At 38.6% G+C, this 23,383-nt stretch overlaps 1 protein-coding gene across 3 annotated transcripts in view; it reads right to left on the bottom strand.

Moving 5' to 3' along the window:
• BRWD3 (bromodomain and WD repeat domain containing 3) overlaps window positions 1-23,383 on the bottom strand; it is a 66,133-nt gene that overhangs the window by 34,027 nt on the left and 8,723 nt on the right. For all 3 annotated transcript variants that reach the window (XM_064518449.1, XM_064518450.1, XM_064518451.1), the window contains exons 5-12: window positions 22,022-22,172; window positions 19,435-19,533; window positions 10,815-10,975; window positions 8,664-8,885; window positions 7,087-7,187; window positions 6,329-6,399; window positions 4,855-4,955; window positions 3,093-3,133 (exon numbers count right to left, since the gene is read on the bottom strand). In XM_064518449.1, coding sequence (XP_064374519.1) covers window positions 3,093-3,133; window positions 4,855-4,955; window positions 6,329-6,399; window positions 7,087-7,187; window positions 8,664-8,885; window positions 10,815-10,975; window positions 19,435-19,533; window positions 22,022-22,172 — 947 coding nt within the window. The remainder of the gene's footprint in view (window positions 1-3,092; window positions 3,134-4,854; window positions 4,956-6,328; window positions 6,400-7,086; window positions 7,188-8,663; window positions 8,886-10,814; window positions 10,976-19,434; window positions 19,534-22,021; window positions 22,173-23,383) is intronic.

Raw genomic sequence — 23,383 nt, 5'->3', positions numbered from 1 at the left:
GAATTCAGCATCTAGCAAATACTTTCCAATTACATCATACCGCTTTGACTATCAATGTTACAGAAATCATTTTTTGTTGAGAATATACAAAAAAAGTTTCTCAAGTAATGGGCTTTCACATCCCTTTAAAAATATATTACATTTATATGTAACATTACATGCAAAAATGCAAGTCTACACGATTTTATATTAATAAGTGATTGCTTCACCTTTTCAGTTTCCCTGATCTGAATTTTTCCACCATGAAGAAGTGTTAAAAAAATGCTTGTGACAAGTTCCTATTTTGTTTACTTTCAACTCTTTCTTTCATTATATTAAAATAAATAGGAAGCTGTCACTTTTCCATTAAAAGCATGATAGTAGCAGATGAGTATAATTTCCAGCAACTATATGACTTAAAACTTTCAGTGTGACTTGTGCTTTCACATAATTTGGAAGGAACTGTTAGTATAATTATACCAATACACTCTAGTTTACTCCCATATAATTTTACATGACAAAGAAGTCTCATTACTGGTGCAGTTACACTGGCCAAGCTACAGTTTTGCTTGGATCGCTTCCTCCTGCGCACATCCCTTATACCTTCTGCCAAGCAAAATAAGGAATACAAACAAAAACTGGCATAGTTACACTTATATTATGATGCTGATCACTGCACAATGTTGATCACTAACCGTAGCTTGTCCTACTACTGTCCAACACAGCTGTGTTCAACACACGCATCTGCGGATAGGCATCTACATAAATTTCATCATGAACATCCTGATTTTAATCCCTATGATAAGCAACACCATCTTGTCTTAATAGTATCTTAAAAACTGAAGGCTCTGCAGGTATGAATAGTTCATTTCATAAATTTTAAGACCATAAGTTGGTGTTACCATCTAAACTAATTAATTGGAAATTCATAGGTTGGCCTAGAAAACCACATATTTGCCAGGCATGTTGTCAGAGGTAAATAAATTAATATGAATAATAAAGCAGATCAACAAAATGATCATCAAGACCCAAAGGCCTTACAGTGTAACTGCCCCATATGCTACCCCACAGATCCAGAAACAGGTGAAAGTAAGTACTCTAGCTCACCATTAGCCACATAAACAGACTCACACAATCTTCAATTCAGGAAATGTTAAGATTACCACGTTTAAGATCACACTTAGCGATGTACTATCCAGATGCACCAGTGACTCAGTGAAGACACCACAAAAATACGGCAAGGCGCTACTGAAGTATTACACAAAGCATCCAAATCCTTGTGAAAAAAATGAACAATTGTAATGGGAAGAACATGCGCAAAGGAAAGTTTTAATGTATCTATTACTGACACATTAAACAGGGGAGTTTTTATCTACCAACTAGTATGGATCCAAATTTGGGATGGGAGAATCAACTGCACCTTTACATCCCATTGAAGAGTGTTGTTCTGTGCTTACTTCCCTTCAGGAATAAATCTTGAATCTTTTGTAATTTTAGAGTTCAAAATACAAGAAGAGGGCCTGTTCACAAAAGCTGAGTTCTGATGAAGTAAGAGTGTGTTCATTAAAAAAAATAAATAAATAAAAAAGAAACTCTTTTTTCCACATGTTTCAGAAGTCCGAGCATCAGGAAAGTAAACTTTCTTACTCAAACCATTCCTTAAAGGCGGCCTGACAGAAGAAATCAGTCACCAAGGATTTAGATCAGACGAATAGCAAATGGTGTATGAGCTTGCTTTTCAGCAACATGTCAGCAATGTCATACTGTTAGGAAAATGTTTTAAAATTATGCTAATCACTGGTTGCTTTCTGGTTCCCAGCTGGTATAAATGGTACTGAAAGCAAATGCAACAGAAGTAAACATACATATGTAACCTATCAACAACGCTATCAGCTTCAATGTGAGTCTCACATGGATCATAAAGTAGAACACAATGAAGTAAAGAAAAAAAAACCAAGACACAAGGCAGTGGTGCGTTTCCTTGTTTTCATTACGCATGAAATTAACTTAGATGCCATTATTTCCTTGATTTCCTCACATCTCACCTTGGCAAACATACCAGGTTTTGTTTCTCCTTTCCTCTTCAGCTTTTCATAAACCATTGCACTGAGTTTGCACAACCTTTTGGCCTGAGCAGACTGCATTGCTCGGACGCTAATCCGAGAGCACACTTCTTTCGAAGTCAAAGAATGTCATGTTCCCACACTATTTACTAAGAGAGGACAGAGCAAGGGCAGTGGAAAAAGAGGATAAAGCGGCCTGCTCTTGTCTGCCCCAGTACAGAAACAAGGGAAATGTAACTGAATGCAAGAGCTAGCTAAGGTGCTAGTATTGTTGGTAGCTTCTCCTACCCCCACAAATTCACCATGAGCACTGGCTATGCAGGGCAAACAGACGTGCAGTGCAGTCACCATGCCATCCATCCCTTTGCTCCCTGCAGCTCCAGAAGAAAAAGCATGCCCCAAAGTCACTAATTAATATGAGAGCCACACAGTTAAATCACAGGTAAATAAATATGTATTTATGCTTATTTTTCATCTTGCTCTAACTGGACTGAAATCATAAAGCTGACTAGCTCTGGCCCGTTTTAACTAGATGACATACTAGATTAAAAAAAAAATAGAAAGAATAGCAGTTGAGAAACCAAATACTTGATCCCACTATGACTACCAAATCTACTCCGATGTTACAGCCATCTTACCATGCAGAAGCACCTTGCAAGAGATACTCCATTAGTGAAAAACAGACCACAGCTCCTTGTAGGTGATTGCTCTCCAGACCATGAAGCATACTTACTTGTCTGGCCATCTGTGTACGTATAACAGGTCTGACTTTTGCTCAGAACTATATTTATTATAATGCTCGCTTGTGTCACACAGCCTCTTACTCCAGAAGTAGCCCTCTCTGTGCTTAACAAGGCTGCCTGTGAAGTAAGACACTTACAGAGAAAGGCTACAGAATCTGGTTTGCAATTTGCTCAGTCTAAAAATAAGTGTCAAAGTGAACGTGGAGTCATAGAACGCTTTTGCTGTTACACCAGATTTTCTCTGAAAGGTTATTTGGAAAAATAAATATCATATTTCACACTGAAAAATCCCAGGGCGCCCACTTACCTGTCCCCATTGTTACAGAACTGGACTGCAACTACTTTGTCCTAAACGGAGGAAAAAAAAGTAGTAAGTGCTTTGTAAGCTGAAAAGCTCATTCAGAAAGATCTTAATGATGAACTTCGAATAAGCAAATTGCATCTTCCCACATATCTCTTATAACACACTGTCTTACAAATTTATGACTAGAAAAGTCACACTTGAAGTCAGAATTTCCCTGAAGGGTCATATGGTGACAGTCTTTAAAATAGAAAATCCAGAGAGGCAGTGAATTTGTGGTGCTCCAGGAGTCGCTCAGAGGCACAGGTGATGTCTGTGTCAGTCACTGCACCATACACAACCCGGCGTAAGCTCTGCCTGGGAAACTCTTACCTTTCACATTCCACACAGTTAAGAGTAATAAGATAGACCCTAAGCTAGCAAGTGTACCTAGTAGGTGCAACACGCAAGAGGAGAGAAAATGAGTGACTCAGCTAAAAAGATGATCACAACGGGTTTGCAACCTTTAAACCTGTCATGAAATCACTTTGAAATATTTCGTTGGAAAAAAAAATATTTGTAAACTTTGGCTTTATTTCCACATTTAATTATTCAGAAACAAATATTAAGCTTTAGACATGGCTGCATATTTGTCTTGGCTATATGCATTTGCTGTTCTTTACTACCACTGATGTTTCTAGGTTTTGAAAACTAAGCATCCAATTTTGGATTTCTTTCAGGGGTGAGCTGACAGCAGTCTGCAGTATTAGGAAGAGCAGACTTTCAAAAATTAAAGGAAATACAATTTATTCCAAACTTAAACTGTCAAATACAGAAAACAAAATCTCTTTTACGAGTAAAATACTTCTTAAATTTCTTGGCTCAGAGCTCTAAAAGACTTAAACGTGAGACCTGTGACTCCCATTGAAGCTGAGTGAATTAATTTAGGCCTCAGCCTATTGCTAAACCTGGCAGCAGGGCTACTAAGGTTCAAAGATAAATGCTCCAAACTCCTCACAAGCGACAGCCCTATCGGTACTGCTATAAGTAAGTTTTCAGATATATTGTTTACCATGCACATAATAAATAATATGATCATGACCTGCTCTCAGTAACAACTAAGAAATGAAGAAAGATTTAATACTATGTTAGTGATACTTTCTTATTATCAGGCTTTATTAAAATTATTTTGACATTCAATAGTTCTAACAAAAGCTATCAAGACTCAGAAACCTAAAAACTAGTATTTAAGCATATCATATAATATATTTAAAATAGAATTTTACAAGAATCCTTCTGCATTCCTCATGTTCCAAATTGGACTACATATTCTAAAATCAGAACTACTTTGTTTTTTCTCATTACAAAGATTTTTGGTCAAGACTAAAGTTAAATACTCAACAGTAAATTTAATAGGAAAAAATGATGTCTTGCATGAAAACTGCTAATCCAGAAGACCTACTTTAATCCCTCATTGCATCACAGACTTCCTTCGAGAATATGGGAAATTCATTTAGTCCCATGACTTCCTGGGGGAATAAAGGTTTTTCTGGGAGGATAAACTACATAAAAAACACACAGTGTGCAAACATCTGTCTCAAAGTAATTTATAAATAAATACACTACAAATTTCAAGTTGTTTAAGTATCAGTGTTGAGAGCCAACCGAATTCTAAAGACAGAAAACAAGTTCATTATGATGTACAAATCCAACCTAACTTCCTCAAATAAGGTAAATTAGGGGGGAAGAAAAAAAAAAAAAAAGATTTGCTTTCTGATTCTTCTCTTACCGTGTGAGATTCTAACTCAGCAATTTTCTCTGGAGATTCCGAGCCCAAATAATATATTCTTATCACATGGTCAGTACTACCTGTTGCAATGAACATGCCACCTAAGAAAGACAGTGTTTTCTGTGAGAAGAAAAGCCACCCAAGGAACTACAAATTTTAATCACTGCATTATTATCAAAGCAGCACAGTACAATTTGAAACAGAAAATTTCAATAGAATAAAAAATATAGCCTGGAAGAAGTTAACATAGACAATTTTTCTTTGATTTGTACTTTCTCAGACCATATCAGCTTTATCGTAACTACAAGCTCTACAGTATTTTCCAACCATAAACATTTGTGACCAAAGAAAGATAATATTCCAAGTTACAACATTGATCCAACAAATTATTCTGCTTTCCCTCAAACTGTGGTGCTTTCAGCCTATGCAGAAAGTAGACAGAAAACAGCTTAAAATCCTCACTGGTCAATATCAGGCAAAATATTTAAGTGAATTTTCAATACTTATTTGAAGTGCATCAAAAAATATTGCTGAATCAGGAGTCAGAGATTAAACTATTTTCTTTTAATGTGCATTTGTTCTCCATTTATAACATCGCACAAAAGGGGCGCTATTGCGTAATTCATGGCACTGACACGGTTTTATCAAGTTCAGAAATCCTGGTTTTAAAAAGGAACGTGGGTAAGGATCATATATGGCTGTAGAACAGCTCTCAATTTCAGAAATCATGTAATTTTGTTCTAATATTGCTCTACTTTTGAGAGCTGAAAGCTGGAACAAAGGACGTTAGTGAAGCTGGTATTTTCGAAAACATCCAATTCACAGGAAGAACGTGACCATTTACCAATCATTCAATAGACTGTTTTATAATTTGTTGTTCAGTATAAAGAAAAAGCATTCAATAGATTACTGAATAGCTGTTCACTAATGAGATAACCCAGTCTCGTCCCTACACTCCCAGGCTAGTACAAACTCTATTATTCTGTCGAGAAGCTCCACGTGCAGCCTGGTCGGCAGGAGGAGAGACCGAGACTGCTCGGTGGGAAACACTGGGAATTACCGAAGGCCAAAGACGTCAAAGGAGAACTGATTTAGCCAAATTCTGGAAGATTAGCAGAAGTGTAATCTTTTAAGCAGAGGCCAGCTGTCTGCCAGATTTCAAGAACTTTTCATTCCAAGAGACTAGAACTTCACAAAGAGAAAACTCTAATAGGCAAAACAACAGATTGAAGGCTTTAGCCTTCCTCTGAAGTGGTCAAGATATTTTAGCTTAAATTAAAAATAAATAAATAAATCAGCATGAAGCAGATGCTTAGCATGGAAAATTTCAGTTCAAACAATCACAATTTGACAATGTTGTAAATAACTGAAGATGAGTTTAATGCCATTTGCATTTAAAACAACCTGAAAGTCCTGTCACCAAAGGAATTATTATGCATAAAATACTTTCTTCCACTTTACAGTGCATACATACCAGAACTGAAGGATGAACAAGATATCTGAACACCAGGCCTGGACCTCTCTGCAAATTTTACAGGGCGATCCCTATTTGCAAAAACACAACATTTTTATTTTTTGTTAGTTTAATTCAATGCCATACAACAAGAATAGTGCACAGCAACTTAGCTGGTAAGGTCAACATGTCCATCCTAAAATCCTTTATTTCAGAATCCATACCCAAGTTTGCTATCATTTATTTTTAATTTATTAAATAAGAAAAACACCATTTTCTAAATTGAAAAGACTTTTAACTTATTTGTCATTACACTCACCAACTCAAATATATTTAAAACAGAAGCTTGGTCTACTAAAATTGACTGCCTAATGACTGTGGGTTTGATGACATTTGCAGGTGAGTGTTCTTCTGATTGAAAGCACTGAAACTTCTTTGCCTGCAAATTTTAGAGAAGAATGCGGTCCTAAACATAAAAGCTGAACGTTCTTCCACAACACTGGCTTGCAAAGGACAGAAATAATAGCCCAGACCTCTGTCTCCCTTCTGGGTCGTAATGGAGCGGACTTTGCAACACACGAGAGTAGACCCCTCTCTGCCCCCACACTGGTATGGCAATCATGCCACGGTGGTCCACCAGCCCATCTATAGGAGAACATCTCCTCAGGAAATTTGCTCACACATCCTTATTTAACTATCCCGGTACTCCTCTCCACTCTAAAACTCTAAACAAATTGGCCCTTTATTTAAAATAATTATAATTATCTAAACAGGCTTACTTAAATTTCACGGTGTTAGCATGCCACTGCCAGAAACAGATTGTTCCGTCAGCACCAGTAGAAGTGAGGTATCGTGTTGTTCCTTTTCTTGCTGGAGAGAACTAAAAATAAAATTGTAACAGTTAAATCAGCTAACTTCTTTCTTCCCTTACATGCTGGAAACTTGTAAATGGACTTAACAAGAGTTTCACATTTCATGATGAACATATTAGCTTTCCCCCAGGAGCAGAGACCTGTATCAGGAATAACCACAGAATCTGAACTTCCACAAAAATGAAGCTGCAAAAATGGAAGATACCTACATTTTGATGAGCAGGTCTGTTTTTACCACACAAAACTTAGTAAATTGAAGAAATGAAACAGAAGTCTAGACCCTCTTGTTTAAGCAATAAACTGAGAGATTACTTCTTCCTAGGAGCAGAACTGGATCAAGCATGGTAGCACAGACAAAAGTATTTCCTATATCCAAGCCCAACAGAGAGCAGCAGCACCATCGGATCCCTGCTCCCATCTTCTTCCAGAAACTCTTCTCTGCCTCCCTCGGGGGTAGAAAAACTTCTCATCCTAAAGCTAAAGGCTTTCACTTTGATTTCATAATTGCAGCAATAACTTTAATCCTCTGGCTACTGGATAAATGAATCAAGCAATGTTTATATTAAAAGCAATGACTAATTGTGGTGATTTGTTCTGATTCTGATTATTTTCTATAGCATCAGAGTTCTATAAAAGCATGGGGAGGCTACATTAATAAAAAATGCACATAATGCAAAACTAGGCTGTAAAATATAAGCCTCCAAAACATCATCTTAAAGTAAATAGCCTGCAGGTTAGTTAAATCAGACCAAATTGGAAGGGCAGGCAAGAGAAGGAAAAATCACAGGGAATTCAGGCACGTTGGAGAAGACTGATGAATCAAAAGCAGCAAGGCTGCCGAAGGAGGGATTCGGAGATAAACATGCCCGTACATTTCCCTCCTATGTGCAAAACCTGCCAAATTGCAGAGACTGTCTTTTCTTTATTCTGGAATTTTATTTTGTTGGATGTTCTCATCTGTCTGCATTTTTTCTTTTAACTGATAAACTGCAAATTACCAGCCATCATTGACTGCGCCACCTCTAGAGAGCCGAACGCTGGCAGTTTAGTCATTTTTCACTGCTCTGCTACTGCTCACTGGGCAGTTGCCATGTAACAACTGAAACTGCACATGCACAAGCGCGGATCCTCGACAAACCCTGATCTGTGCTGTACCGTGGCAGCTGCGATGTCTTTGTATGCTGCAATATCCAGGACAGTTCCTTAAAAAACAGACTAAGATACATTCCAAGCAAAGCAGCAACGTGGAATGAGGATTTTCAGCAGGCAGCATTTCTGTGAAATGCACAGTTAAATGCAGCTGGCAGAAGCAGGACCATTCATTCAGGCAGCAGCTGACCGCCGCAGAGTTTACTAGGAAACACCACCCTCAAGCTGGGGCAAATCTACACTGCCGAACACGGATGAAAGTTCAGCCCCTGCTGCTAATCCACAAATCTTAGTACCATTTTAATTCAAGGATTTAGGAAGATGTTATTGCTTACCTGTATGGAAGTAATGGAAGCCGAGTGGCCCTGCAGCACTGCGAGCGGGGCACAGGTTCGAAGACACCAGACTCTGACGACTTTATCACAACTGCCCGCAGCAAGCAGCGTGTTCTCGTAGTTAACAGCCATGTCAGAAATTTCGGCTGAGTGTCCTCGCAACGTGGAGAGCAGGCGCCCATCATCTGTAGCCCAGATTTTGACCAAACAATCATCTGACCCCTAATGCCACACAAAAATTTCCACAGTTTATATAAAATAACATACAGACGTTCTGTGTGCAGAATACACAGCGTAGACGTGTAAGTACCTAAAGCACCACTGAGCCATGAACCTGCCAGAAGGACAACGTCGGTGGGACCCCAGACAGGCACAACTATCTGAATTCAGGGGTCGTTTTGTGGCATCTGGGATTTAGATATTCATACAGCAGAAACCACTGTTTTATATTTCATGCTAAGATATGATTACTGCTGCTAATATAACTCGTCCCAGTATGGTTCAGTAATAAGTAAGGCAAATTTAAGAAGATAAAAAGTTTCATTACACACTATAAGCAGACACATTTATCTGTGTAAGCAATCTCCACTCAGCAGTAAAACCAGACTGATCATAAGACTTAAGCTCTAAGCCAAAAAGAGCATTTAATCATGAGGCATCTCGGCACCCCCGCCGTGATCCAGAGCTGTAAGACAGCTGTACTGCAAGGTTCAGTCTTTGCTAATGGAAGGATATTGAGCCACTCAAAGAGGGAAACTGTTAAATACCATGTGCAACTGAAATACTATGTCACAAAGAGTTCAGTTAGGGACAGGGCACGATTCAAAAGTATATTCAACACAGATTGTTGCAAAATACTTTTACTGACGTTAGCAGCTACATAACTTCGTACTCAATCCCAGTCAACAGCTACAAGAATTTTTAAAGAGTTCACAATCTTTTACATTGTTCAGCTACAACAAAAAACACTAATTTTGCCCCTAATTTCTGGGAAGAAAATTCCTCGAGCAGGAAGAAGAATCCTGAAGCATCAGAGTGCTAGATTTGAGTCCCAGCCTCCATTTCGCCAGCATGCTGCTAGGATCCCATTATATTTTCAGGAACATAATACAGTAAAACTAAATATAATGTCAACATCATTTGATTTTAAATTACTTGATTAAAGATGTACAGATTAAGTCATATCATTTTGACTTTAAATTCAAAGACAAGTCAGTTTCAGTACTTCACATAACTTCAGATTTTCTGTGGCATAAACAAAAATAGAAAGGCCTCACTATGATCTAGTATAATTATCACAATAACATCCCTATTTGACCAATTTATAGCAAGCAGAGAAGCTAGCAAGATAACACAAAGGCAACAATTAGCCTTCCAGGTAATGTTTATAAACAGCTATTGCTAAGAGAGAAGGCTGGTGAGAGAAACAGAGCAAGGAAAAGACAAGAATTAACATTAACGGTTGAAAGATGCATTAATTTGAAAGAGCCAGAATTAACAAATACACACAATAAAAAGCAAGGGTAGTATCATCAAAATGTATGTTAATATATTCTGAAGAAAAACTTGAAATAACATTCATTTATTCACTAACATATTACAAATTATAGCAGGTAAATTTTGTAGAGTTGTAAATAACAGGGGAAGCAATGAGGCCTTTTATCTATCATCAAGTTTTTACTGAAATGTATGGGAAGGCTTGCCAGCATTTCCAAAATTACCGAAAGGTAAAATTTAGTTTTTAAAAAAGTATTAGACTTAACTCAGCAAGCAAGATAATTCCAAATTCTGGAATACCGCAGCTGCCGTTCAGCAAGAAAGTCAATAAATAGAAAAATGAGCACACATTTCAAGTGAAGGTTACGGGCTCTGGGCTGAAACAACCTTTTTGTAAGGCTCTAAATGTGGAAGCAAATAGCTGGCTAAGATTCAGTTTACTGGAGCCATGAGCATTTTTAAAAAAACAAGTCAAGTGAAAATTCATCCAGAAAGAGACAATTTTTCCCAGACATTCCAAGATTTTTCTTCCCTTCTCTTCTGGAGGTTGCATCTGCATCTCAACCAGCAATTAAGAGGCTGTTGAAGGACTCAGAGAAAGAAATCAAACCAAGCAAATCAACCTTCCAAGAAAAGCACAATTTTTAAACTTACTGTAAAAATTCTTCTTCCACTGCGATCAAAGGCTATGCAGTAGACAGATGACAGATGCCCCAAAATCCGCTTGTGCATCTTCATGTGTTGATAGGTGGATGTTGGGAACAAATGGCTGAAACGTCCACATCCAGTTAATTGCCTGGCAGAAATGATATTTACTGCCAAAACAAAATGGAAAAGAAAACTAAGACATTGATTTTCTCCAGAACTCAAAGTAAATTAAAATTACATCAAACATAATATTTGATAATGTCATTTAACAGCTTTATTATTTTAATTCATAAATCTGAACCTCCTTAGTCTTCTCAGACCACTCTCTCATAAAAAGTGAGCCCAATCCTGATGATGGCTTTTCAATATCTACCACAAAACACCAAACATCTACTTTCTTAACAAAAATTAAGGCAAAAGGAATAAAGGTCAAAAATAAAGATTTCCTGTCACAACTAAAAGTTACTCCAAGTGCTCAATTCAGGAGTAGGATGAGTAATACTAAAGCTAAAAGTCTTAGAAACTCACAAAGAGAGGATTTCTCAACTTTTGCATATATAAATATATATGTATTATATATAAATAAACATTTTATACATAAATTTTACCCATTTTTCAGCTGTAAGAACTTTTCTTCTGGCTAAAAAATGTATATAACATATATATAACATGTATGTTACATATATATATAAATGCTATATGCTTTTATATAACATTTGTATAAATAATTGTATCTGCAAACATGCATTGAACTCACTGCATGTTTCACAAAAGTAACTTGAAGAACGGGCTCTGATACACAGGGAAACTTGCTTTTAAGGAGTATTTTCAATAAACAGTATTTAAACATACAACAGTACAAGCCAATTTTTGCAGGTTTCTTGATAACCACCACTATTCGAAAAATAGTTATGTTTTGCTGTGATCGTAAGAGACTGAAAACCTTAAATATAGTAACAGAAAATGTTTCATACAATTTCCCCTTATGAGTTTTGATGGCGTTTAGCAAATGATAGGAATTATTACCAGTATTTAGTAAAATGGCTCCCACACACTTATTTCATAAAAATTAGAGACAATGCAGGGTCCGTGCAGCTTTATTTACACTACTGGGAAATAAGAGGCCCAGAAAGTGATAGAGATGAGAATATTCAGAAGTATCAATCAGTGATTTCCCTAAGCCAAGCTCAGGGAGTCTTCTTGGTCATAAACTGCTGATAGATGCATTTGTCTCACATGGAATACAATAATTCTTAGCAGCAGATATATTTCTTTACCCTATATTATTAGGAAATTTTGATATTAGCAATATATAATCTCCTTGTACTAATTATGATATTTTTATTTTTGAATGAGAATAGTAAAATTTTAAAGTGCTTTTTTTGTTATGATAAAAATCTTTCTTCAGAGTGGATCCAGATCATATGGGAGGGTCAATGGCCCTCCACGTATGTTGCCCACAAAACCTCTATCACTATAAGCAGTAGCTCCAACATCCTTTCATTTTTGTGACAGTGTAATTGAGGAATAAGAAGTGTGAAGCACCAATGGCAAGGGCCCTGATCAGAACAGTGGCAGCCACAAAACAAAACTGCAAAAAATACCCAAAATTACTTCAAATTGCTATACTTAAAAGTCCCTTACAAAAACAGCCTTTAACCTAAATGCACAAAAGCTTCAAGTAAAAAAGCGCTATTAGGAGATTCAGTGAAGATAACTAAGGATCTCATTTCCTTGTCTAGTAGAAAGATTCATATCCTAATTCTAATATTTGATTTGATGCACAATTTCATACTTGCTTTTGATATTTAATCTTATCTATCCTAATTTATAGCACTTGAACTTTGGATTTCAAAGTTCTGGGAATTTTTTTAATGATGCTTCAAGACCTAACATCAGTGTATAGGTGGGTTCTGTTGAGTACCAGCAATAGCAGGCTTCCTGAAGAAACCCCTTATCTGGGCTTCACAGGGCCTGCTATTAAACTCCTTAGTGCCTTGCAATCCTTCTATTTAATATTATAGCGAACAAATTGACCCATTTTCTTAATTGTATCATCATATCATTGCCTATTTACACAAAAGAGATTACAGAAGATGTTTAAAAAAAACCCAACAACCCATCATTCCAAAAGGTTTCTAACTGGCAAGACACTTCTGTATCATACACAAGTAGACAGACAAATAGGCAATAAAAATTCATTGTTTCCAGATTCGCAGAAAGCATTTATTTTGGTTTTCAGCTGTATGTTCTCAAATTTAGTCTATTTTTAATAACTCAGGGCAATACAAACACTACACACCAGGAAAAAAAAATATGTTGCATAAAAGGTGTGCGTATTTGCAAAAATCATCAGGCTTACAGCATGACCTTATCTTCAGTCAATGTTTTTTCATGTAAAGATACATATTCAGCAGCACTAAAGAAGCAAAATGCACTGAACCGACTTAATTTACACTGTCTACCATTCAACTATTCAGCTGATAGCTGTTAAATGAAATTGTCTCCCCTAGCAAAACAAAAATGAGATCTTTAACCCTTTTTTCCACCCCTCACAGAAGGCCACACAGATCCTGTCGCGTTAGGTGCAATACAAAGGTACCTCCAGGTTAGCCTACGCATTATTTTTGTTCTGCTTTAACTATGTCAGCTTAGAAGCTAACTTCTTAATATTACACCTCCCTTTCCCCCACACTGTGGGCACCGTTATGCCAACATAAGAGATGCAGTCATTGAAAAATATGGTAATTCTGCTGTGCCTTTTAGTGCTTATATCATTTACATACATAGTAACAGTGTATCTGCCTTTAAACAATTTCAAGTGGCTTTGAATCTTTTTTTTTTTCCTTAAACTACACAAAGAATTATGTGAACCAGAAAAGTATATTCACATTTCAAAACACTCTCAATAACAGCAGTACCTCCCCCGTACCACCGTGTTACCATGTCCGGTCTCAAGATCACTATTACTTAAAATATATACATATATTTTATGAAAATCAAAAGGAGAGTTATTTTGAAGAGTGCTTCTACGATTCTGGAGTACAAATCATTGTGATCCTTCTGAAAATTTATCACTGCTATTTGTCGTAAATCACAAGAAGGAAATTCTAAAAGATATGAAGAACAGGCTGGTCCCTACAGCCCCACGCAGTCGCTCGGTGGGCGCTCAGCACCTTTCTTTTCCAGCCAAATCCCACATTTGCCATCCGTTCAGCCTCAGAGAAAGTGAAGGCCATTTCCATTTTTTCTGCATCTATTTCCCCATTTGTACAATGGAGGCAAGACTTCTCAATCTCCAATGGAGAATCAAAATAAATTCCGAAATGTTTTGATCGAGAGTTTCAGAGGAACGCAGGGCTGCTGCTGTGCCGCAGGGAGTACTGTCCTCTCCATGGCAATAGCATCTTTCAGCAAACAGCAAGTACTCAATGTACCAGATTCTCATTGTAAAAATACTTCAAGTTTACCAAACTCATATGTCTCACGCACACAGAGCTGTGTTGCTTTTTGTCTTCTCACGCTCTATAAATTATCAGTGCCTTCTAAACAAAAAAACATACAATTCCAGTTCTTATATCTTTTGGTAGAAGATTAATACACATAATATCTAAGTAGGGAATTACACACGCACAAGATAAAAAGCCCTGTGAAGTTTGCTTTCTTTACTACAATGATATTATTGTACTCACAAAGCCTAAAAGCCTTTTAAAAGGAAAATCCCTGTTCCCACACAGAGAATTAGCAACATAGTAGTCCTAAAAACTTCTAGCAACCTAATTTGTTGCTCCACTTCATACTATACTCAGCATAAAAGCTTCCAAGTCTACCCTCCTCACTATTTCCTGCTAAGAAAACCTTTTGCCAACTGTACTGATGTTGTTTTTACCCAGAAAGAGAGCATATCTGGTCTTCTTCTTTAAAAAAGCAAGTTTTGTCTGTAAATAGAGGGTCTTCTCTGATAAAGAGTTCTTCACTTCTGGCTGCTTAAATGACCACTACCTAGATGCAGAGATGCCACTGAGTCTTGTTACTACTACGAGCCTCTACCAGCCAAGATACTCTGCTCATAAGCCTCGTTGTCTCCAAAACATCAACTACTGCCACATATAATTTGTCTTATTCTCCCTTCAGGAAGGAGGGGTTTTCTCAGCTCAAAAAGATTCTAGGATGTAGGATTTTCCTTGCAATAAGCTCTGGGGAACCCAGGTTCCTGGCTTCACGGAGCGAGAGTTGAGTTTTCTCTTCCTCAGAGCTTGCTGCGAGCACCTTGGCCTTTCCCCGAGCATCAGCCCGGCCAGGTCCCCAGCGTGGCGGCATGCTGAAGAAACCCCAGCTCACGTCAGCGCCTCCCCAAGCTACCAAGCTGCAGTACTAACTCTGGGTGATGTGGTAAAATACCTCCATTTTCGGTTTCTTTCTCACAGCCCTTGGTCCTTGAAAGCACACACCTTCAAAAAACTTACAGTGCGTAGTGCAAGTATGCGTGTGGTTGCGGAGGGAAGTCGCATACATTGTACAAGAGTAATTCTTGAGCTGGCATCCATGCTGCTAGAGGTGACAGCTTCCATATGAAAACACTTATACGAACACTGATGCAGGAAGAACAAAACAAAAAAACCCACAGCAAAGAAAAAAAAATCCCAAATCAGACACTAGGAATTTCAAGGTTAAGTTACAACTTTAAAAAGAATTAAAACATTTCAGTGTGGAAAAGTCACTTAGCTGCAGCCATTCGCGGGCTGCTTTAATCTGCCTCTCTCTATAAACCTCTGCCTCACTCCATTTTTTTTGCAAGCAAAAATTGTAAAAAAATAAAAAAATTGGTACAAACATTTGTTTCAAAAATATTTTCCCCAGTATTAAGGGCAACAACCTCACATCATACTATTTTACCTTTTCAAATAAGCGCTATAACTTCTATAACTTCGTAATGGGAACACAACATTTCATATAGACATGACCCACAGAGAGCATGGTGCCACCTCACCCTAGGGCCTGGTCTAGCACGGAGACGGGGCACCTCTTGCAGCACGCACAAGAAACACCTCGCAAGTCTGGATTTCATACGAAGACCAGGAAATAAACACAGTGGGTTCAAACATTTGCAAAATACCTTTTTGGAGAGTGGGTGTGTGGCCACAAAGACAACCAGGCTTGGTAAGAGCACAGAAAGAACAAAGTGCTCCAGCTTTCATAGCTGCTGACTTCACAGACTCCTCTAGAGAACAGAAACCTCCCTGATTCTCTGATCTCATCAGACCACTGCTATTTGGCAGAACTAAGGTAGCTGGATTACCTTGACTATAAATTTTCATGCAGCTGAATTTCTTGCGCGCTGGGAGTTTTCTGGTTCAGAAACTCAGGAATGTTGCTTTCCCTAACAATAGTTACCCACATAAGGATTTTCATACTCAGGTTAAAATAGTGCTAGTAATCACCCAGAGAGGGAAAACAACCTTCTTTCTAAATTTATGTAGCCCACAAAAAAAAAAAGTTCTCTGGCAAAACCCACGTAGTATTCAAATCACGTTTATCCCACATGAGTATATCACATCGGTCATAAAAAGCCTTCCCAGCAACCTTTCCATTTTCTGACTGGAAGAGCACACAGGGAACGCTAACCATACTGCTACTGCAAAAGCTGCAAAGGAACAGGCTAACAGACCCTCCGCACAGCTGCTCAGCGTGTTATCCTGCTAGCAGCAGAAAGCTACGGCAGCATCTCCCCTTTCCCCTTCCCCAACAGGGCACCACAGATCTGAGACTCGACATGCAAACAACGTGTTCCTGCAGATGACTCTCATGGGCTGATGCTTTCCCAGAGACTCTCCCAGCCACAAGATCCCTAAGTGCGCTGGGAAAAGGCAACCCTGGGGATTTTTCCCCTCCAATTCCACCACGCATCACATTTATTTTGGAGTACGGAGGAATACAGATCACCATTCTCCCAGTCCCATCCCACCCCCACGCAGAGGTAAACTTGGCCGGCCCGGATGGAAAGGCAAGACACCGCAGCTACAGACTCACAGCTGGGAGGGCAACCACAAGCAGTCACACCTCACAGCAGAAAAAGCACACATGGTGGCAAGCTTAAATCACTATCACCCAAAGGGAAATGATATAAGAACTCTTTTACCTGCTATTCCTGCACCTCATTTACCTGACTACGCAGGCAATTGTGCGATCGTTTCATCTCACCCATGACCACATGTTATTATGGGTGTACATTACCCCAGACCAACTACTTCAGCAAGTTATTCCAGAAAACTCACAGCTGTCTCAGCCTAAGCCAGCACGCTGTGGCAATTCACAGTCAGACGGGAATCTTAAGGAGACGAGGCCTATTTCTTCATTCCAGATTTTAAAATGAAACACATACGCAGCATCTGCAGCTGTCACGACTCACCAGAAAAAGCACCAATTTTGCCTGCTCACAGAACTCAAGCAGAGTATGAAAGCCTGATACAAGCTCGCCTTCTAAGCAGCAACGTAGTATCATGTAATAACTAAGTATCATGTAGTAACAGATGCCCTCATTACAGCACTGCAGGTTCAGAGGTCACTTCACAGCTTTACCATTACCGAACACATACTTTAGCTTTATAACCTACTATACATAACACAAATATGCAGAAAAGAATTTTTGACTTCCAGTTCAGGAACAACAGTTGAGAACTCCAAAAATAACCCCTTTCGCATCTATAGCTTGCATATAGTCAGTTTTCAGTATTTTAATCTTTATATATATTTTCTCTCTTACTAATAATTTATGTACATACACTAAGGGGGACCATCTTCCTCCAGGAACCAATATTTATAAAAATAAATTCCTAGATAGAAAAGACAAGTTTCCATATAAGAGTTTTGTATGTCTTAAATAGCAATTCACGGGAAAACAGCAACAATTCATTCTGTTCTCTAAGACACTATAAATAATAATACTGTACTAACAGCACAGACCTCTGTCATGACAGCATGACAAATGCTAAAGTCTGATCTGCTACTATGGTTCATTAATAATATTGCAGCTTCCAAAACACACAGTCTAAATCTCTTCTTATTAAAGACTTCATCCAGGAGCCCTCACAGAAATACAACCTCTGTAGAAGTCGAGTGTGTGCAATAACTCTATAATCTAGCCTCTTAACAATCCACCAACGCAACTGCTAATAATAAAGTAGCTTCAGCACCAGTCTAAAAAAATACACAGAAATACACAGAAATAGCCAAACCAATATAAGGGAATCATTCTTTCTTTTTTAGTATTCATATTATAACTCAAACTGGCTGACAAAAGCAGGAAAATTACCAATCTAACAGTTGCCTATGCAGTAGTTCTATGCAAATATCCATTTCTTTTTCACCAAGACGACCCATATTAATATTGTTCTTCTGTCATACTATTACCACAACACCACAGACGTTATTCAAAGTGGGCTACTATTTTCACTAGGCTTTGTCACTTTCATTTTTGGAAAAGATTAATTTTCAGTAATGAGAGAGAGAGAGAAAGAAAGAGCACAGAAACACAAACAGTGGAATAGATATAGTACAAACAGAAGATGGTCATCACGATCCTTGCATCTTCAAAGGAGAAACTCCTGGCAGGGAGGATGGAATTTACTTAAGAGGAGAAATTATTTCCAGAAATAAGGCAAGGACTGTAATAAGTAAGAAAACTATCCTAATTATTTTCAATATTCTGATTTTTAAATTAAATTAATAATGACAGCTGGATGGAGTTCAAGAAAAAGGCTTCCCATTACATTTTGAAATCTTCCCATTTAACAGAGAAAAGAAACACAACTGAAAGGATGCTCTAACAAAGCAGGAAAAGTCTATGCACTTGCCCAAACATTTATGGAGTGAATAAAGATAAAATACCCTAACAAAAAATCAGATCATGACAGACTGGACTTACATTTATTCCTGAAAGAATCAAATTTGCTTGCTGAAACAATGGCTAATGGAAGTTTAGACTTTACAAGGGAAACACTTTTCAGTTTAAGCAAAATACAGAAGCTCTTAGATAGCTGAATGCCGATATATATATGCATTTTACAGGAGTCCATTTTTCTAACTGTGTAGACTGCTGAAACAGAAGTAATACAAATGCTGGGTTGGTGATTATTTCCTTTTTGGAGAAGGATGTTGCAAGCAGTCTGTTTTCTGTCACAATCAAACTACAATGAATTCTTAAGGCAAAATGTTCTCTGGGAGCCAGACACTGTGTTTTGGATAGGATTCCTGAATGCAAACACTGTCTACATGCTCCTGTGACCATCCCTATTCAATTGTATATGTCCATAACATGTGGGTGTATCATAAAAAATAGTTTACGCTTATTGCCCTGCAAACAGGAAGCTGACATGCAAAGCTTTTCAAAGTGGTCACAGCAGCTTAACATGTGTGTGCACAAACACTACGGAATTTGAAGTCTGAATAATGCAAAAAACAGTTATCCTATTGCCAGTGAGAATCTTTTTTGATTAGTTCATGGTGAATTGTCAAAAAAAGCCACTAATGAAAATCCATAGCAGTGCTTCAGTCAGTAATTTTCGACTTGAACATTGACAAAGATACAGGGAAGAAAAACACATTTTATTTATGCTTCAAAACTCACCCACGTTTGGTGGTTTCCCATAATTTGCAGGTAGTTCGGGAGGTCGGCCTCTGTGAAGAGCTGCAAAGGCAGATCCTTTCCATAGTGTATGTCTGAAGTCTGTATTGACAAGATTAACAGCTGATTAGTGAAACGATCAGTCAAACTGGGTCCAACTGACCTATTCTTCCTTGAACGAATAGCATCAAGAACCATTCCCAACATCCTTGCGTGTCATGCCTCGGCTTCCCAGTGCAACTATTCTCTTGGAAAATTAAGATTTGCCATTTTAAATAGTTTGTGGAAATTTAATGCTTAAAGGAAGTTGATACTCTGATTTCTAGCTCCTGTGCAACATAACTGTAAACATTTTCAGCTTATTTTTGCTTTGCTTTTGGTGAGTAAGGAGTCTAAATCTGACTGAAAGAAAAAGAGAACAAAATAGGTAGGTGTGCTTGGAACTGAGGCAACACTGAACTTTGGCATGGTTTTAGTCCTCCTGCAATCCCAATACATACAAGACCCTTTCTCAGGGACTGTACATTTGGCAATACACACACACACACGCATATTTCACCCCAAAATGGGGAGAAGGGATTTTTTTTTTTTCAGTAAGTCTGTTTTCCTGTAATTGGTGGCAATATGCCTTCCCTTCAGATTCTCCTCTACACCCCACTCCCCCCAGAAAACATCATTTTTAAAATGAAGACTGATTTCTTTAAAGGCTCTCCAGCTATCTGTTGCCAACTGGCCTCCGAGAGCCTTCTTTCTAGAACAATAGTGATTTTTCTGAGACTGTTCAGAGTGCCTTAGAAATTAGACCTGGACTTCTTCCATTTCTGGCCATCTGGAAGGAGAGAAATGAGCTTCCAGGATGAATGAGAGCTGGAACAGAAGGACAGTGCCACAGATTGGTGGACCTGTGTATCACCATTTAGATCTGCAAACATGAAGTGCACAAGTTTCTGTGACTCAAAGACTCCTGAGAGCGCCTTCTTACTAAAACCCAAGCTGTACCACAGAGTATTATAGTGAAACACATTAAAAACGGCACTCATGCTTTCTAAAATAGACTAAAATAGGTATAAATACTAACAGGAAAAGGAAGCTTCATATTAAAGCACAACTTTGGGGAAGATTACCCATGTATATCAACCTTGGAAAAGGTCTGCTACTCCGTATCGGTGAGTGTTGTTAACACACCAAATGGCACAAGGCCAGCTTTTCCTGAAGAAAAAGAAATACCCATAAATCTAATAGAAATCTCTCTGCAATAAATTCGTCACACGGCTTATCAACTGCTACACCTTCCAGTGACTCATCTAACCTCTGTCCTCTACTTCACCCAAGAAACTTTCATTTCCCTGCATAATCATGTTTATTTTCTCTTTGCATTTTTTCTGTTATTTTCTTCTAAGATAGAAGCTGAGTGTAAAAGAAAAAAACAGTTTCTCTGGAAGGTTGAGGTCTCCCTCCTCCCTGAAACGTTCCACACAACGACAGCGAAGAACAGGCAAAACAAGACCAAGGCCCAAAACTTTAGGTAAGGGAAATGTTTGCAATCAGCACATCCTTCACATGCTATCCAGTGAATCAGCAGAACGCTACTGTCCTGTTTAGCATCAGCGTCACCTCACAGGATGCAGTAAATTAAGTGTTGTGCTGCCACTGAAACAGGAAGGTCCTGCTCCCCGATCCCTGCTCCGCTCTCAGAGCGATGTTCCTGCTGTCGGTGCAACCTCCCACGCTCTGATCCTTCCCTGAGCTAACTTAATTCATTAAAACAGCAATAACAGATTTTGCAATAGTCGAGCTCTCTAAATCAGCTCACCACAGGATCAAATAAGCTCTGGTTGCCACAGGGGAAGAGTGGCAGGGGCACACAGCAAGGAGAGAGGTGAGCAACCACTCTCAATAGCAGATGGCCCTCAGATGTGTTCAGCTATAACACAAAAACTGTGCTCTCAGGAGCATTATCTCAAGCAGGACAATTTTTCAAAAGGACTATGGCTGCTGTTCTATTCACGAAAAGAACTGGAGGTATCATCAAATTAACTTTTAAGCAAAGAATAGCAAGAATTATCACTGAAGAAGCAGTCCCACCTTCTCCCACCCTCCAGATGCTACCCTGCTCTTCAAGCTGACACACCTGTCTGCATGACCAGTGAATCAAATAATGGAACAAATCAGCCTGAAAATTTGCCCAGAAAAAAAAATATACCTTGTTGGGTTATTTTAGACACACATATGTACATATATTTTCCATACACATGAAAAAACAGCTATTTTTCTGCTGGATCAGACCTCTAATCCAGTTCATCACATAGCTCACACAAATACCAATCCAAGATGCTGGGCAGGGCAGGGAATAAGCAGCAGGATCAGGAAACTGGAGACAAGAGCTGCCTCAGACTGCACTTTCAACACAAGAAACTTATATGTAACAGGGTCAACAGCAGCTGTATTTTAGCAAGACTGCAACAAGAAAGCAGGAGCTGACAAGCATATGAGATAAACCGGGTTTCACAGATACCACAATACAAATCAAAACAAAAAGTTTTTTGCTCATTAAAACAACAGGCAATCACACATAAATTGAAAATCTTACCTTTTGCTGCCCTTAGTAGAGACTGCCGCCCGACCCCCAGCAATGTCTGCACACCTAGAACACTCTGCGGGATTTCCTTGTCTAAAAGGGGTCCGAGTCTCTCACAGATCCTAAGAAGATAATCCGGAGGAATGTGTGCATTGACAGCCACCTAAACATACAAAGAACACACATGTTCAAAAATTGTCTCAGTCTTGCTTCTGCTGGTATTTACTTGTTCGGTTCATATAAAAATAGGACAGTTCAATGAAGTTACTGAAATAGTCTAAAATGAAGGTGGGAGAAAAAAACATCAAAATTAATTTTACCCAAGATGTCTTTTCAAGTGTCACAGAGCGTTGAAAGAGCCAGACCAGCAATTCAGGGCTGCAATAGCTACAGTTGCAGCAGGCTACCCTTCAATAACAACCAAAACTCCCCGAAACCCAGAGCTCTCGGTGCAATGCTCTGAGCAAACAAAGTACTGCCTGAGGACCTTTTTCAAAAATCTGTTTTACCTCCCAATTCATTCTTTTAACACACAATATTCGTTGTTTAGCTGAAACACCCTGGCCAGACGTTCATATTACTGTAAGAAGCACATGTGCAAAAACCTAAAAAATCTAAACATTATCCTAAGAGCAGAACCCAGTGTCCAGCGTTTAGCTACTGGAAATTGGTATTTTTTAAGACTCACGTGTAGGGTGCTAATTTGTCATCCCAAGAACACATTCTTTCTTTTCCTCTTTAGACAGAGACTGTTTGTTTTCTATTGAGAGACTAATAGTTTTTCCATCAGTCTGTTCAAACAGCAAAGAAGTTGTGTCTGGTTAAGCAGAATGTCCTGCACCTGCCTGACTTGTAACGTATCTGCTAGCCAGCAGCAGGAATTCCACATCAGACATTTAGCTTATAGAGATCTTTCAACACAGAGCATATGGGCACATTCCTCCCCTTTTTAAAGATCAACAACACAGGTCATTCTGCTCTTACGTGTCTGGGACTAACGACTGAAGAAAATACTTGTATTAGAACTATTTACAACTACTGTATCTGTCTGTTGCAATATTATGAAGAAACAGATGATCATAAAACAGCTTTTGTTTTACCAAGCCGCAAACTAATGTCAGATAATTCTGAAGCAGATCTGCAAGGGTCAGAACTGTGTTCATTGTAAAGAAGTGCAGGCTTGTGCCTGTGCCCACCCCTCTCTCCTATATAACCACTGCAAATGTGTCGGGTCACCCACCAGTACAAGTGATGGGGCTGTAAGCGCTTAGCACCAGTCACAGTAGTACCAGTTTTTGTGTGGCTGCAGTGAGCCAGACTGATTGCCCAGTCCGGCTAAAAACATGACCATGTTCCCCTCCGCACCAGCTCTGG

The sequence above is a fragment of the Dromaius novaehollandiae genome, chromosome 11 (genome assembly GCF_036370855.1).
Source record: "Dromaius novaehollandiae isolate bDroNov1 chromosome 11, bDroNov1.hap1, whole genome shotgun sequence".
Lineage (NCBI taxonomy): Eukaryota > Metazoa > Chordata > Aves > Casuariiformes > Dromaiidae > Dromaius > Dromaius novaehollandiae.
Note: the sequence above shows the minus strand (reverse complement) of the source record. Positions and strands in the feature narration are given on the sequence as shown.